General features: G+C 40.9%; 1 protein-coding gene across 2 annotated transcripts in view; it reads left to right on the forward strand.

The window, feature by feature from the left end:
- The window catches only part of CHCHD6 (coiled-coil-helix-coiled-coil-helix domain containing 6), a 259437-nt gene extending 245902 nt beyond the window's left edge, over nucleotides 1-13535 (forward strand). For both annotated transcript variants that reach the window (XM_088134260.1, XM_088134261.1), the window contains exon 8: nucleotides 13032-13535. In XM_088134260.1, the coding sequence (XP_087990386.1) occupies nucleotides 13032-13055 (24 nt within the window). In that variant the 3' untranslated portion in view covers nucleotides 13056-13535. The remainder of the gene's footprint in view (nucleotides 1-13031) is intronic.
- Nucleotides 13536-16484: the final 2949 nt, after the last annotated feature.

The raw sequence follows: 16484 nt of genomic DNA on the forward strand, positions 1-16484 counted from the left end.
TCCGTGGGGATTCCCCCTACTGCGTTTTTCCCACTGGCCCCTGGCCTTACACTCTTACTCTGCGCCTTACCCATCCTTCCTGACTACGTTTCCCACCTTACAGAAGGTCCCGGACTCTTCTGTCCCCTTGCGGCGTCCAACGCCTCGTAACCACGCTAATCTCCCCGAGATTATGGGTAGACTGTACTCACCAGACCTCCCGGAGATCCCCTCGTCGGCCGACTTCCTCTTTACTTCTGTCTGACTGGTGATTGGAGTCCCGTCCCGGACCCAACTCTAGGGAAAACGGGAGACACCTCAACGGGGTGTTACGGCCGATTACTCACCGGTTCCCCACAGTCCGGTCCACGTCGAGGACTCCTGGCTGGCTCGCCAATTTTGTCAGAAAACGACAGACACGGGTTCGGTTGTCCAGTAGACAGAAGTTTTTTATTGGGCACGTTTGCAAAGGTGGGTCCCTCCCGCAGCAATGGAGGAACCCCGAAGCAAGGTCTGACAGGTTTTTATACCCCCTATCTGTCCTCCCCCTCCTACGAGGGCTTGGCTCACAATCTCACCTTTTTTACCGCCCCGGAGCGCTGCTAATTAACCGCAAAACCGCAGACATTCCACTTTCCGAATCCAATCAGAGCAATACACATTCCAATCCCCACTTGACCCGACAGCCGCCCCCTGCCGTTTCTCTTCACTCTGGTGCGAACGTGCCTTTTGCCTGCAGTCTTTCCTCCCTCCTGCCGTCCCTCTCCACTCTGGTGCGAGTGTGCCTTCTGCCCATCCTCCCTCCTGCCACCCCCCCAAGGCTGCCCCATGGTGCACAGCGCTCTCCCCTAGCAAACATGGTTCGTTTGAGGCCCTCACTTCTCCCTGCCTTCTCACACTATCTTGGAGTCTCTTCATGAGGGGCAGCTGTCTGGAGCACTTGCAGGTGATCTCAAGTCCCCTCCTTGTCCAGGGAGGAATTATCGAAGAGCTGGTCTACTTGCTGGCTCTTCATTCTGCTGCAGTTGTTGGCTCCACTTTTCGCAGAGCCATCTTCAGTCTGCCATTTCTTCCTGAAAGTGAGGTTTTTAACATCTTAATGAATAATGAATATACATTTTTATATAATGAATATGCATTTTTATATCTGAGGGTAACTGGCAGAGAACTTCATCTCCAGGGCCCCTTCTGCTGCACCTCAAAGGTGATCGTCTTACTTAAACCCTTTAAATTCATTCTTTAGCTCCACCCCCATATATATCAGTGGCCTCTCTATACCGAAGTTAACAATACATGATTAAAGTTACATTACATTAGACCAAATGTGTAAGAGGGAGTGAGACTTTAGCTTGGGAGACCTCTGTGTCTATCAGCTGATTTTATGCATTTCATACTGTTACTTAGCTGTAAATAAGTACATTAATATTTCACCTCACCAGATTGCTGCAAAGATACTTAAAATTTTATATAAATGATATCCTCTTGTAATTTTTTTAGTGAGAAAATGCATTAGCAAAAACAAACAAACAAACCCAACAGTTTTTTGTGTTATCTTTTTGTGTTAATTTGCAGTCATTGTCACAATAGTGACCCATGGCAGAATTAGATTGTATTCTTTCCACAATGCTTTTCAGCTTGCCTCTAGAATAGAGGTTTTTTTCCTTGCTGTGAGTCATTGGAAAAGACTGTTTGGAAGAAGACTGGAATTCAGCCTTTGATCTCTCTTTTTCACTGTTTCCTTTGAATTGGTGAGATTTCACAATAGGTAAAAAACGCCTGTTCTGGATGGACTAATAATTTAGGCTCTCTCCAGGTGATAACAGTGATCAGAGCAATTGTGCTAGGGAAATCAATATGTTATAATGCATGAACAAACAGGTGAGGTGTAGAATACCTAGAGATCAATAGAGAATGTGAATTATTCCATAGTGTGCAGGTGTGAGGAGGTGTAGCTGTATTTCTCTGCCTTTTTTTTGTGCTATATGAAAAACTGGAATGATTCAACAGAGAGATTCTCCTTAATAAAGCAAACACACATGACTGGGCACTGGTGTTCTCTGTGACATGCAGGGCACAAAATATTAATACAACCATTACAGCATCCCACTTACATTCTCAGTTACATTATTTGGAGTATCCAGATATGGATACATGAATATACTGGCGGTGACCTTGCAATGAGAGTGAAAATCAATTAGTTAACTGGCTTTACAGATAGAGAATTGTATATTAAGTACCTGTTAGCCCCACTAGTAAGACCAGACCAAAAAATCAACTCCACAGGTAGGCTAAAGCTACTTTTATTGAGATTGGCTATACTATCAGAATCTTGCAAGTCTGATTGTGTTGTGCTTCCTCCTCCTCATTATAGTTCAGTGAATTAGGGAGGTGTCTGAGCCACTTCCAAATGCTATCTGGATGTTTATGATTTAGAACAAGTTTTATTCCTTGTCACCTTGGCAATGGAGCTTGCATATCTCTGTCAAGGTCATCTTCCTTACTTTCCTCAGTACCTCTCTGGGTCCTATGCTATGATCCTAATGTAACTAATTTCTGTTTTTCACTAAAATTAAAAAAGATCAAAAGCAACTGAAGCATCTTGAGCACAGTTTCAGTACAGATGGGAAGGACTGTTTATCCTTTCCTTCTCAGGGTATTTTCCTGTTAAAATCATCCCACGTATATGGAGCCAGAATCTTTTTCTTTTTCAGGAGAGATAGCAGCTGGCCAAAACAAACTTGAGCAAAAAAAAGAAAGTTTATAGAGCATAGAGTATTGGGCCTGGGAAGTTGCTAAGATGCTTATTTTGAGAAATTAGAAAAGTAGTAATATTCCTGATATCAAGGATTGGATTCAAAAGATGCATGGCTTACCTGATTTTGAAAGGGCAATTTTGTCTACTAATAACAAAATGACTTAATGTGTTTTTCTATGGCACAAATTTTATATTTTGCAATGTTAGAGAATTATTAATTATTTTTCACCCCAAGGTAGATTTGAAAATAAGTTTGATTTTGTTTAATATATGGCATAGATAGTTTCCCCCCCCCTTTCTGTTTGAGTGTGTATGTTTAGTTTACTTTTTGTAGTTTTTTTTATTTCTTCCCTGTTTTTTTGCATTTTGTAATTTTTCTATTTCTGTCTGTAAAACTCATTAAGATAAAACATTTAAATTTAAAATATGTAAAAAAAAGAAAAAAAGTGTTAAAATGCCTAGAGTAAAAAGAATAAAGGAAGTGCCTCCCACAGTTTTTTTTTTTTTTTTAATGCTGAAGGAAATGTACAGAGAATTGCACCTGCTACCTTTGAGGTGATAAACTTGCCCCTAGACTGTATCATTTCAGGCAGAACTTACATAATTAAACACTGCTCTTCCAGTATATTTTCCTACAAATATAACACTAATCATCAGGGAGTAGGCTAGAATCCATCCTGTGGCTAGAGTCAAATCATCAAGCAGAAAACATAGGATGAAACTTGGCACAATAATGAATATTTTCCTGCTGGGTTCATTTTCCCACTCCCCACCAGTTTGAATGCTCATAGTTTACAGTTGGACTAAGGTATGACTATGCTGTCTACCTACAGTATCTCAAACTAGATTAGAAGTATTTACAAACAGAACAGTGACTTCATAAAATAATATATCACACAGAATGATAAACTGTGATGTTAAATGTAATGAAGCTGTGAAACAAAACAAATTTGTTTCATAACATTGCCAACTGTTTCAAGCTGTAAGGTTTTCCTGTCTGAAAGTATGGAAAGGAAAAGTGAATGAATGGGGAAAGAAGGAGATAGTTGGCAGTGGGAGATATTGCAGTGAGGGGAAAGCTAGCCTGTGAGTAAAAGGCAAGGGAAAAGGCTGGGATGACAGGCTAAAAGATATAGTTAATAGGCACTGGAAAAGGTGAATTCTTAGGATTCAGTAGCAGAATCTGGGTGGCTTATGGGGCCTACACAGTGAACCTTCTGGAAGCCATATGTAGCCTGCTGTCTGTGGATTATATATCACTGTACTACTCATATATTTACAAGAACTGTGGCAGCTTAGCAATAAAACTATTCAGTATTATGTAATGGAGGGAAAGATTGGAATTCAGATGGTTGCAGTGACAATGAACCGTTTTTAGCAAATGACTTCTGCATTGGCCAAATACTCATTCAACCTGCTCTTTTAGCAACCAAAGGATTGCTTTATACTTGATAGTGTTTTTTAATAGCTGGAAGAAGATGGAAGACTTGCAGCATCAGAGAAAAAGCAATAATTGTGCAATAGATTACATATAGTCTGTGATTTTATTTATTTTTTACGAATGATGCTCATTCAAAGAAATAGTTGGCTCCCTAATAAGGCCTTAAGCCACTGACAATTATCACTTTATTCTGCTCTATGGCAAAACATGCAAGAATAATTGCTAATCAATAACACATATGCTACAAGTACAGTGGAACCTCGGGTTACGAACGCTTCTGTTCATGAACTTTTCGGGTGACAACCAGCTCCGGCCGCAAAATTTTGCTTCAGTTCGCTAACTCCGCCTTGGGTTACGAACAGGATCCGCGGCCATTTTCCCTCCCATGAGCCAGTCCGTGGCCATTTTTCCGCCCCTGACACGTGATCCGCAGCCATTTTTCCGCCCCTGGCATGTGATCCGCGGCCATTTTCCACCCCTGACACGTGGTCGTGGGGAGGGGGACTCTCCCTCCAAGCAATAGCCGCCTCCCTGTCCTCCACGCCAGAATGGATTAACGGTAATTACATTGAACCTTATGGGAAAATTGCTTTGGGTCGCGACCAATTCGGGTCGCAACCAGAGTCACGGAACGAATTAAGTTCGTAAACCGAGGTTCCACTGTATTGCTATGTTGTCAGCAAAGACTAGTAACCTTTGATCCCCTTACATGGAAACTATATGTGCTGATCCCCACAATTTGTATTAACTTCCATTGCAATTTATTTAGTGTTAGAATGGTCAATCACTTCCTAACTTGCTCTGTACAACATCTCCATAAATCAGATTCATTCTAAGGCTAATCTGATGATCATTTTAATTTCATGACCATTTTTATCTGATAATTCCTTTAGCTTGTACCCTGCTTCCATCCTTGTTTGATTCTGTTCCTCTTAGGAAGTTAATATTATTCAATGAGTCATTTTTAAAATCTTTTTTATTTCCTTAATGTACAAAAAGGGGGATGGGGGGGGAGGAAGAAAAAATGAGAGGGAAAAAAAAGGCGAAGAGAAAATCAGAAAATAAAAATATATTATTGTTTAGCCTAATTTTTAAACACATCATTAAATGCTGACCCCATGGAACACTATTGATTAGTCTTTCCATTACATTAGTAAAGACTCAGTTCATTAACAGGAAGCAAAGACATATCAATAATCAAAGAAGTCTTTCCAATATGGACATAGTATATCTTAACCTTGCAAAGCATTCAACAAAGTCTGTCATGAAACAATAAAACATGGCTTAGATTATTTTTATTAGTAACTTGAATGGAGGGATCAAGATGATTATCACATTTGCAGGTGATATAAAACTAGGAGTAGCTAACACTTTAGAAAAGAAAGGGATGGTTACAAAATGTCTAGACAGTCTTGAATAGTGAACCAAAACAAACAGGATGAAATTTGACAGAGAAATGTGAAGACCTGCATTTGGGGCTGGGGGTGTGGAATGAAAGGGACATGGAGAAGATCCCAGGGCAGAGGTGTTTGATTATCATTTTGGATGCTGGCAAAATGATATCCAGGCTATGAAGGGTCAGAAGCAAGTAAACAAAATACTGACCAAACTATTCCCTAGAAAAGAGAGGAATATGAGCTCCTTGTTAAAAAAAAAAGTTTGGGTGGATAGTTAAATAGGCAAACATGTGTACATCAGTATTTCCTTAATTCAAAAAAGACAAAATGGGCTTTTATAATTTTTTTAAAAGTTTAAAAACAGCCAAAATTAAGAACAAAGAAAAGAATGAATGTGTGTACATGTCTCATGATACACAGATTTGAGGAATCAATTGTGTGGCCAGCATCCCGCTTCTTATCACTTCTGCAATTGGGACAACCTTTCTTTGGAGCTGAAAGGGATTGAACAGGGGCTCGCATAGTTGACTCTAGGCACCTTGGTGTGAGAGACGGTAGGCACGTTAAACATAACTGGCCAAGAGATAAAGAAGGAACCTTTGTAAACTACAGCTCAGGTCAGGCTGCAAGTTCTGCTGCCTCAGAAGAAGCTATTCAAACAGTTCAAAGAGACTTATTAAACAAGGGCTGGAAATTCCTATTGCAGTTTCCAAGATTCTGCACCCTTTAATCCTGGCATTAAACATGGTTTATAGAAGTCTTCTTATGATTCTTGCTTCCTTGTTTGTGCCTTGCCATGAGGAGACTTGACCCTTGGCAACACAGCCTCTCTAAACAGGACTGAACCAAGACATTTTGCTACCTGGCAATATTTTACAGTATTAAATATTTTGGCACCTGAGGCAGATAATTCTACGAATGCTTCTCTTCTTCCTCACAGTAAATATAATAATAAAGAACAGTTCAGCCCTTCAGCACAGCTTGATGAGGTACTTGAACTGGCTACAAACTCACCATGGGAAGCAAATCATTTGGAAACCTGTCTAAGTCTAATTTATCTGGAGAGGATGAGGTTGGAGAAGGTGAGAATATGAATACATACACACACCAGGGCCTGAAGGAGGAACTATAGAGGATGCGGAAAGTAAAGGCCAAAGTAGTCCCAGTGGTGGTAGGAGTACTCAGGGCTGTGACTCCTAAGCTGGGAGAGTGGCTCCAACAGATCCCAGGAACAACATCAGAGCTCTCTCTCCAGAAAAGTGTGGTGTTAGGAACAGCTAAGATACTGTGCAGAACCCTCAAACTCCCAGGCCTCTGGTAGAGGACCCAAGATTGAGGAAGACATATACCACCCATAGGGGTGAGAAGGGAATTTTTTTATAATAGATTGTGGAAAATCTGCTCCTATTTGACAGCAGCATGTATATTCTCAAATAATTGATGAATAGTGGAGGATTTGATAGTATTGCAGTGCTCTACATCAAGCATTGCCATCTTATACTCATTTGCACACACAATGGATGCAAGGCAGGGGCATTTTTACATCTTTTAGATGGTGGGTTGGAGAATTTGTCTGAAGTCTCTGGTACTTGACACACATTAGACTTGCAAGTAATAGTGATTTAAATGTGAACAACAACCAGCACAATGAGATGTCCAACTGAGCGTCAAAGAAATAGCAGAAGACAAATTACATCTTCCTGCATTTTACTACGTAGATTAAATCTATTTATTGTAAGTATTATAATTCCAGTATGGCTTTATAGAAATATACAAATGAATGCAAAAAGTAAATAATGAAAAACATAAAACCATAGGATTAAAAATCATTTATAAAGTACAAAAGGTAGGGGAAGTTTTGGCTGTCAAAAAATAAGATCAAAACAATCTGTGCATGGAACATTAAACTGTCTCTTCTGCAGGGAATGATTCTATTTTCTAATATAGTTCTTTTGAAACCTTGAATTTAAGTGAGTGAGGTTTTGGCAATTCTGGGGTCAGGGAAGGAATTGGCTATTTGGTCGATTCTTATGCCAATCATCTCAGGATTGGAGTCGTTCAGGCTAAGAGATGGAACTGAATCCTTAGACGGTGTCACTATAAATGACCTGGCAGTGACTAATGAGTACTGAAAGCATTTTGGCTTTCACTCGGTGTCAGTTCCATAACCTTCATGAATCCAACTTGTCTTTTTTAGGATGAGGGAGAAATAGTAATTAGTCCTTCCACCCACAACTTGTTGTTCTCAGAAGTAATTTTATCAAGTGTCTGTTGAGAGCAGCTTCTACTGATTGATGGTGCCATCAACTGCAGCTTTTGTTTGCAGAAACCTTTTGGGAAATGAGCTACAGATTAGGAGGCCCGTGGCTGGCCCTGCTTTCAGTCTTCTTTAGGGACTAGAATTTGTTTATCTGATCATTCTATGATGCAGTTTTGTTTTGTTTTTTGTTTTTAATCTAATTGACATATAAACTTCAGCAACTCTCATCACCAGATTTGTGCAGACAATTTTCAGCTCGAAGAATTGTATTTGTTGAGATATACCAATTGATATTCTTTTCCCAAGTTTCTAAAAATAGAGGAACCCAGGTTGTTGTTGCAGGTTTAAGATAAGAGACAACATCATATGAGGAAAATCAACACTCCCATATTTTTAAAATGAACATTATGAGTATCTTAACTTTATAAATGCAGCAAAATGCTTAAAGTGAGTATTAGAATAGCCTTCTGAAGCCAAATTCTCCAGCTTTGACTCTGTGAAGAATGTATCCTTACAATGTAACACTCTTCCTGCTAACTTCCAATGTAGGAACCGGAACTTCCAAAGTGGACTTCTTCTGGTAAGGCCAGATATGATATATCTGACAGATACCTGATAGATACCTGATATATCTATATTGCTTACACAGCTCTGATGTAGACAGGTCTTTGCTCAGTTTAAGTTTCAAGTCTGCTTTTACTCCAGAATACTATAAACAAAGAGGAAACTTTTAGTCTTTGTTTAAATCATTTATATACTGCTGCTTATTTAGAAAATCCCAAACCAAGTGATAAGAAAGTAGGTTACAAAAATAGATTCTCTAGTAGCAGCAATATATGGTAGATTAGGATAGGAGGGGGGTAGATTATGGTTTCTTTCCCTCATCTAACAACTTGCTTAAACGGTTAGTGTCCTAGATTACTGATTAGGTATACAGGTAGTCCTCAATTTATGACCACAATTGGGACTGGAATTTCTGTCACTAAGCAATACAGTCATAAAGCAAGACATCATGTGACCACATTGTTTGGCGACCGCAATCCTGGCAATTCCCCTTGCCATCATTAAGCAAATTTCACCGGTTGTAAGCTGAGGACCCACTCCAATCCAAGCCACTCCAGGCTTGGTCCCTCAAAGCTCCAAGCTTCAGTAAGGTAAGGGACTGCCTCCAACTCCCCCCTCCCCCTGCATCTCTGCCCTTTTGGCTGCCCTACAACCTGCCTTGCAGGTGGCAAGCATCCCCAGAACCACACAGCTCTGAGGCTACAAGAAGCCCCTGAGCCACAGCACAACATGAAGCTGCAGCCATCTCAGCTGCACGAAGCCACCCCAGGAAGCTACAGCTGCCCCAGCCCAGTCGCTTTGTAAAGCTGCACTGACTTTGGAGAGACTTCCGGGGCAGCTTTGCACAACTGGGGTAGGGCGGCTGCAGCTTCCTGAGACGGCTTCACACGGCTGGGCTGGGGCGACTATAGCTTCCTGGGGCGGCTTCACATGGCTGGGCTGGGGCAGCTGCCACTTCCTGAGGTGGCTCCACACAGCTGGACTGGGGCAGCTGCAGCTTCATGCTGTGCTGCGGCTCAGGGCCTTCTTGCAGCCTCAGAGCTGCATGGTTCTGGGGCTGCTTGCCGCCCCACAAGGCAGGGTGTAGGGTAGTCAAAAGGGCAGAGATGGGGGGGAGATAGGTAGATGGGGGAAGTTGAAGTGCCTCCACAGTTGTAAGTGTGGGTGGGCTGCCAGGCACCTGAATTTTGATCATGTGATCATGGGGGCACTGCAGTGGCCTTAACTTCAGGCATGGGTCCTAAGTCCCTTTGTTCAGTGCTGTCCTAACTTCCTATGGTTGCTGAACAAAGGACTACCTTAGCCTTGTTACTTGACCTTTCCACTGACTCTGCTCAAGAGAAGTATGTGTGTGAGAGTGAGAGAGAGAGAAGGATGAGTATGTAGTATGCACAAATATTAGCAGATATTCAAATGTATGCGTTCAGCCTCTGGGCCAATAACTGCTATAGCCTTGGTATTAAAAAAGCTACTCACCACTGAGCTATAGCCTCTCAGTCTTTTTTTATAGTGTTTGGCTTAAGACTTTAGTATTTGTCCCATAAATGAAAAGTAATTGTACTGAATGGATCACCTTTCCAACAGAATTAAGAATCCTTATTAATTAATTAATTGTCATGATACCACCCCATCCCATGATTCTGGGTGTTTTACAGTAATGTCAGACAGTTATCTTAAAATACAAACCATCATAATAAAAAATCAAAATTAAAGATGATCATACTCTTCCCCCCACTTAAAGGCCCACTTGAAAAGGTAGGGGCCAAACACGTCTCCAGGGGCAAGTTTCCATAAGGTTGGGGCTACAACAGAAAAGGCCTGTCTTCTATTCCATACCCCTTCACTTCCCATAGTGTGGCACTCTTGATAACCTAACAAGATGGGCAGACTCATTTTGGATAAGGGAGTCCTTAGGTAACTCACCAACATACCATACAGGACTTAAAGGTAATCACCAGCAGTTTGAATTGGGCCCAGAAGGAAGTGGCAACCAGTGGAGTGATCAAATAATAGGTATTTAGTCTGGTTTATTTCTCCCCATCCGGTCCCTGACAGTCTGATGATACCTCAACCCAAACTGGCAGATGAACTCTCCCAGCAGTTTCATATAGATATTAAATAATATGAGGGAGGGGGCCAAGCCCTGCAATGTCCTAAATTAAATCAACCATGGGTTCAATTGCTCTTCTCCTATAATTACCAACTGGAACCACTCACTCAGATAGGAGTAAAATCACTATAAAATGATGCCTTAGAGTACCAAAAGTGTCTTAAGGATACCATGGTCAATGGTAATGAATGCTGCTGAGAGGTGTAATAAGACCAGGAGGGGGGCACTCCCCCATCTAGGTTCTACCAAACTAGCATCTAATTCTTAGTGAATACAAGTGACTTTATCTGCAAAAATATCCTGCAGAACATCACAGTGGTGTGTGGAATCATATTGTTATCCTTCTCCAAAAGGATCTGGATCACTCAAAACAGGGCTGCTGGGCAGGAATCTATAAATGCGTGCTTTGCCATAGTGCCCTCCAGAAACTATCCAGGTCCATTAGACATTGGGGTAGATCTTCCTAGGAGGTCCATTGCCTTCTCAGAGGTCCATGGTGCCCAGGATCTAGCAGTATGACTAGGAAGTGATCTGATTACATCAAAGGGTAGACAGTAATGTCCTCCATATCTAGATCATGTCTCATCTGCTCCAAAGTAGACACCAGATCAAGCATGTGCCTATTTTTGTGAGTAGGGCCTAATATTTCCTGAGTCAGGCCTGTGGAGTCCATGAACTTCAAAACCACTGCCAGTCACAACCCCAAGGCATAAAAATTGAAGAACCCTAGCACAAGACGCCTAGGAGATTCCAACACCAGCCTGGTGACAAGCTCTAGAGGACTCCAGGAGGACCACTGTTGGGCTGTAGGATGTGCATATAGGTAGTCTCACTTAAGAACCAATTGTTCAGCAACCGTTTGAACTTGTGATGGTGCTGAACAAGTGGTAGTTATGACTGGTCCTCATACTTCAGGTTGCAGCGTCCTACGGTGGCATGATCGCCATTTGCAACTTTCTTTGCTAGCTTCCTACAAGCAAAGTCAACAGTGAAGTCGGCAGGAGGTCACAAATGGCAACCACATGACTTCCTCACTTAACGACCCATGGAGATTCACTTAACGATGGCAACCAGAAGTGCCAGAATTTCCATCAATAAGCATTGTGATCACATGACATCATAATTTACAACCACATGTTTTAATGACAGAAAATCCGGTCCCAATTAGCGTCATTAAGTGAGGACTACCTGTACACCAGCAGGAGCCCAAGCCTGTCCCCACAGCCCAGCCTTACAAAGGCAGTCCTATCTTGTAGCTTCTGGGTCAGTGTTAATGGCCATTGCTAAGGTCCCTGAAATTACTGTGGCCATCCCTTCTCCCTGCTTTAGGTGTCAGGTCCCAAAACTTGAGAGGACAGGTCTCCAAAAGGTCAGTGTCCCCAATGGTACCCAACCAGGTGCTGATAATGCATACTAGGTCTGCACACTTGCTCATCACTAGATTATGGATGAATAAGGTCTTATTTTATACAGGCCTGGCATTTAGCAGCACCAGTCTGAATTCAAGGCATCTAACAATCCAGCCCCCTGAGTTCTGAGTTGGGGCCACTGGTTAGAAAAAAATACCTGTAGCAGAGAGCAAGTGTTATTTTCCTTCCTGTAAAGATTTACCCAAGGCCTCCAGCCGTACCTATTCCTGCCTGTCACTCACTATGTGAGTCCAACCTCCTCATTTCCTGGAGCCATTGCCAAGTCTCCTCCTCTCTGGCCACCCTCACATCACTGGCCTAATAGGTTCTGAGGCCACCACATGCAAACCACTTATGTAGTCACTGGATAGCCCAACATTCAACTCTACACAGTATTATAAACCTTCTTACTCCTACCCACCTATCTCTACCCACTTTTTCCTACCCTTAGTCCTCTCCCTTCCCTTTGCAACCAGGCTCTTAGTCCATTGAGCTTCTCCATTGTGCTACTTCTTCCACTCTGGTGTGCTATCACCAAGAATTACTCCAGGTATTCATTGTCCCTTTCTCCCACTGTCCATTCTTCACTTGTCATTTCAGTAACCACTGATCTGACCAGTTCTCACCAGGGCATTGCACTTCTCTCCAGCTCAGTCTTCTCTGGCCTTTTCTTTCAGTTCCTTCATTGCTGATCCCTCCAGAGCTGCCTGTTCAAAAATGGTAGCCATAACAGTGGTGGCTGCTAGTTTTTTCTCTGCCCCCCAACAACTGCAGCTTCAGAATTGGGAACTGTCATTTTGTTATTTCTCTGCAATGCTTATTGACCACAGAGAGAGACATTAAAGGTGGATATTAAAAGTCAATGTATGTATATAGCCATAGAAATTTTCCATAAGAGACTACTGATATTGATGTAATAATAATCACCACCACCACCTCAATATTGTTTCATGATTTCAGATGAACTTTCCATATACAAAACAAACTGTGGAGATGTCCTTTTCTTTTCAAGATTTGAAATACAAAACGTATTTTACAGTATTCCATGTTACATTGCCAGTCCAATTATTGAATAAGTAAAAACTCTTCCTCTCTCTTTCTTTCTCTGTCTCTCAGGAATTGTTGATCCATTTTGATTAAAATCCAACTGCCAAAACAGGCGAAGACAATAGAAGTCCTTCAAAGACCAGCATCTTCTTTGGTTTTGTGCTGAAGTAAATGAGTGCCTTCTACCTTTAGCAGTTCACAAAAAGCACCATGAGTCCATACACAGATGCCTCTACAGATCAGTTGTAATGCTTGAATTTGGACTTAAGGGTCAAATGGGCTTGGGCAAAGGTGTGCTCTGAAAAAGGTATGTTGCCACCATCATTCATGTAACACCCTTTCATGAAAAGGAGTGCTACAGGCAAATTTTGTTTCTAATATGAATTATTAAACAAAAGCTCCCATTGAAAAATGCAAAAACCAAAAGGCTGTCAAATGTTCAATGTTACTGTTATCCAATATTTCAGTGTGTGTTTCCCCTTGTTTTTTTTAGAATAACACATCTACAGAATAATATCTGTGTGTATGTATGCAAGGCATTCAAATAAAACAATAAAGAGTGTTTAATGTTTACTTTCTATTGTCAGGTGTTTTTTTAATTCAAAATTTCAAAAATAACTTGAAAACTGAGTGTCAGTTCTTGCATTGAAGAATCTGATCTCCAGGTAAATTCAAATTTAAATCAATAACAGCCTAGCTGATCTTAAATTTCAGAGAAATTTGCACTCATGTGAGGAGGGGGACCTGAAGGAGTCAGGACACAAGCTTGCATCTTAGGAAATTCTATACTGGAGGGAGCTATGAAGCTGGAGGGAAAAAAATCCCTTTGCAGATATTATTTCCTTGAAAATATGTATCTTTGGCCAGGCTGCCTTTGACCAAAATTTGTATTATAGAAGCTCTACATTGCAAAGTTTAGGATGCCAAAGCTACTTTAGCTACCTGCTTTGGACAGTTTTTTCCCTTAGACAAACATAATACATTTTCCATGTTCTTTATATAATGAGCTTTATTTACCAAATTGGCAATTCCTCTGTTGAGAAATAACTGATTACAGCATTCAAGCAGATGCTGTCATCTCAAGATATGCAGGTGTCTGTGGAACATAAACAGATGTGATCATTCAGAAAATGAACCCTGAATTCATTTGTAGGGAAGGAGGAAAGCTAATCCAGCCATAAATTCAAATATAACCCCTTCAGCCTGGCTCTAACAAACATGAGCATGGTGTGTTGCATGTGCTCTGCTGCTCTGAGCACAAACCTTCATGGCATTCAGCAAAGAGAGACTTCCTGATGAGAGAATGGGACAGATTCTATGCTTGTCATTTTAACTGGAAGTCTTGGTAAGGGATATGAAATAGTCAGTGTGAACAGAAAAGCGTTTCATTATGGATTATGTGAATACATTACCAAAGAGTCAGTTAATCCAAGGAAACTATTCTAAACCATCAAGAAAAAATAGGATTCTTCTATGTAATTCCATCACGTAACGTGGTAGGTAGTTATACCTCAGGAGCAGAACATGTTGCTTGATTACTTGCAGATATGCATAAGATTTCAGATTAAGTCCCCAGTTTATCTGACTGATCTGTTTATGGACAACCAAGTTGACAATGTAAGGAGATGGGATTTTTCTATGCATCTGTCCACAGTTAAAATCTAGCCCTAAACTAAGTATCCTAGGCTTTGTTAAATAGACTTCTATGAGAATGACCCACTCTTTTCTGACTGGCTGGTAGCATGAAGAGAATGCTATTGGATTAGGTGGAATGTACAGCAAGGCAATTCTTAGGTTAAGTGAAGGGAGAATGTACTGTATCTATGCCAGAAGAGCATGAATTAGAGAGGAATGGCATGTTTCCAAGGTTAGATCCCAATTTATAGACTGCCATTTTTAGAGAACAATTATTATGAGGTCAGTTAATCTCACAGAACAATGAGCCAAACTTCACTGTTGTACAGAGATCTGAACTTAAATTATCTATTTCCAAACCTAGTACATTAGCCTTCTGTATTGTACTTTGTGTCTATGAAACATTGGCATGAATTAAGCTGTTTCAGCTATGTTGTGTTATCCTGAAGTCACCTGCCAATATTCACTGTATGCTAGTTGCACAGATTTGTGGAGGATATCATATTTTCCTCCTTATATGAATGCCCCTATAAACATTCCTGTTGCAAACTAATTCATTGGATGGATTTGAGCCCAAATGGGGCTGTGCCAGGGGTTACAGCAGCCAATTGCTGTTGAAACCTTTTCCCAGCAAAAACCATTTGGACCAAAGACAGTACAATATCAGTTAGGCATTTCCATCACGCAGGTAGAGCTAATTGACCCAAGCAAAGCATACAAAAATAACCATAAAGAAAGCACAAGTGAGAGTTCTGGAGAGTGGAACAAGGGGAGGGCAACTGATGTGGCTTCCATTTTTACTGACTCTTATATCATGAAGAAATTAAAGAATCCCTTTTTATTAAATTTTGCATAACGAGAAGATTTGACAATTTCTTTGGTGTCCTATCCATGCCAGTCCTGTCACACAGAAATAATCCTAGGAGTAGTTCTGTGAATCAAGGAAATTTAGTTAGCAGAGCTATTCAGCGGAGAACACAGCAAGAGAAATGTTGCTTCAGCTATAGCTGAACTCTATCATATAGCAATTGTTTAATCTTCAGTTTAAAAAGGGGATTAAGTACCAGGTGTGGGAAAGGTCTTTATATGAAGGCTTGGACAGCTACTATCACCCAGAGTGGATGTTACTGGGCTAGACGGACAAATCGTCTAGCGTGTTATATTTGTAATAATCATCAGACCAGGATTATAAACTCAAATTGGCAAATTGTTCTGCTGGCACTTTCAGAACAGAGCACTGAGCAGAGCTTGCCGGCAAATCCAAATGTCACCGTGGTTTCCCTGCCGTATTGGTTTTGTATGTGCAGGGTGATTTTTATGTAGGAAAAGGTTTGAAGTATAATTCTGCTCCTTGCAGGCTACGTTTTACATTTAAAAACATTCTACAAGCAACTAACACTAAAAGCAAATGCAAAGTCTAAAAAAAAAACAACAACAATGCCTTGCAGTTCACTAAAATAATAGCAACTCAATAGCTGAAGTTAATACTGGAAGGTTCTGCCTGGGGACATGCTAAACCAGAGGCACATCTGAATGGCCCAGAGACGACGTTTAGGATGGAAAGTGCATGACCTTGGGAAACTGCTGCCCGTTGTACTTCTGACAGCACAGGGAGTACACCTCCACGGGATAGCTTAACATTTGGGTGCATAGTAAATGATCAGCTGCATTCACAATGTAAAAGCAAAACATATGATCTTGCACTTTAAAAAATAGACTAATTGCCTTTTGTTAATATTTAATGCTTGATTGTTTAAGATGTTTATTGACTATCTTTGTGTTCTTTTTTTTTTTTCCAGCTCTGCTGAGTTTGTAAAGAGGGAGGCAATTGTTGAGTGTATCTGTAACTATTTTAAGAGAACTACTGGGTATAGTTGGAGTGGGGAG

The sequence above is a fragment of the Python bivittatus genome, unplaced genomic scaffold (assembly GCF_059951505.1).
Source record: "Python bivittatus isolate LINGU-HERP-01145 unplaced genomic scaffold, Pbiv_v1 ctg000080_np1212, whole genome shotgun sequence".
NCBI lineage: Eukaryota > Metazoa > Chordata > Lepidosauria > Squamata > Pythonidae > Python > Python bivittatus.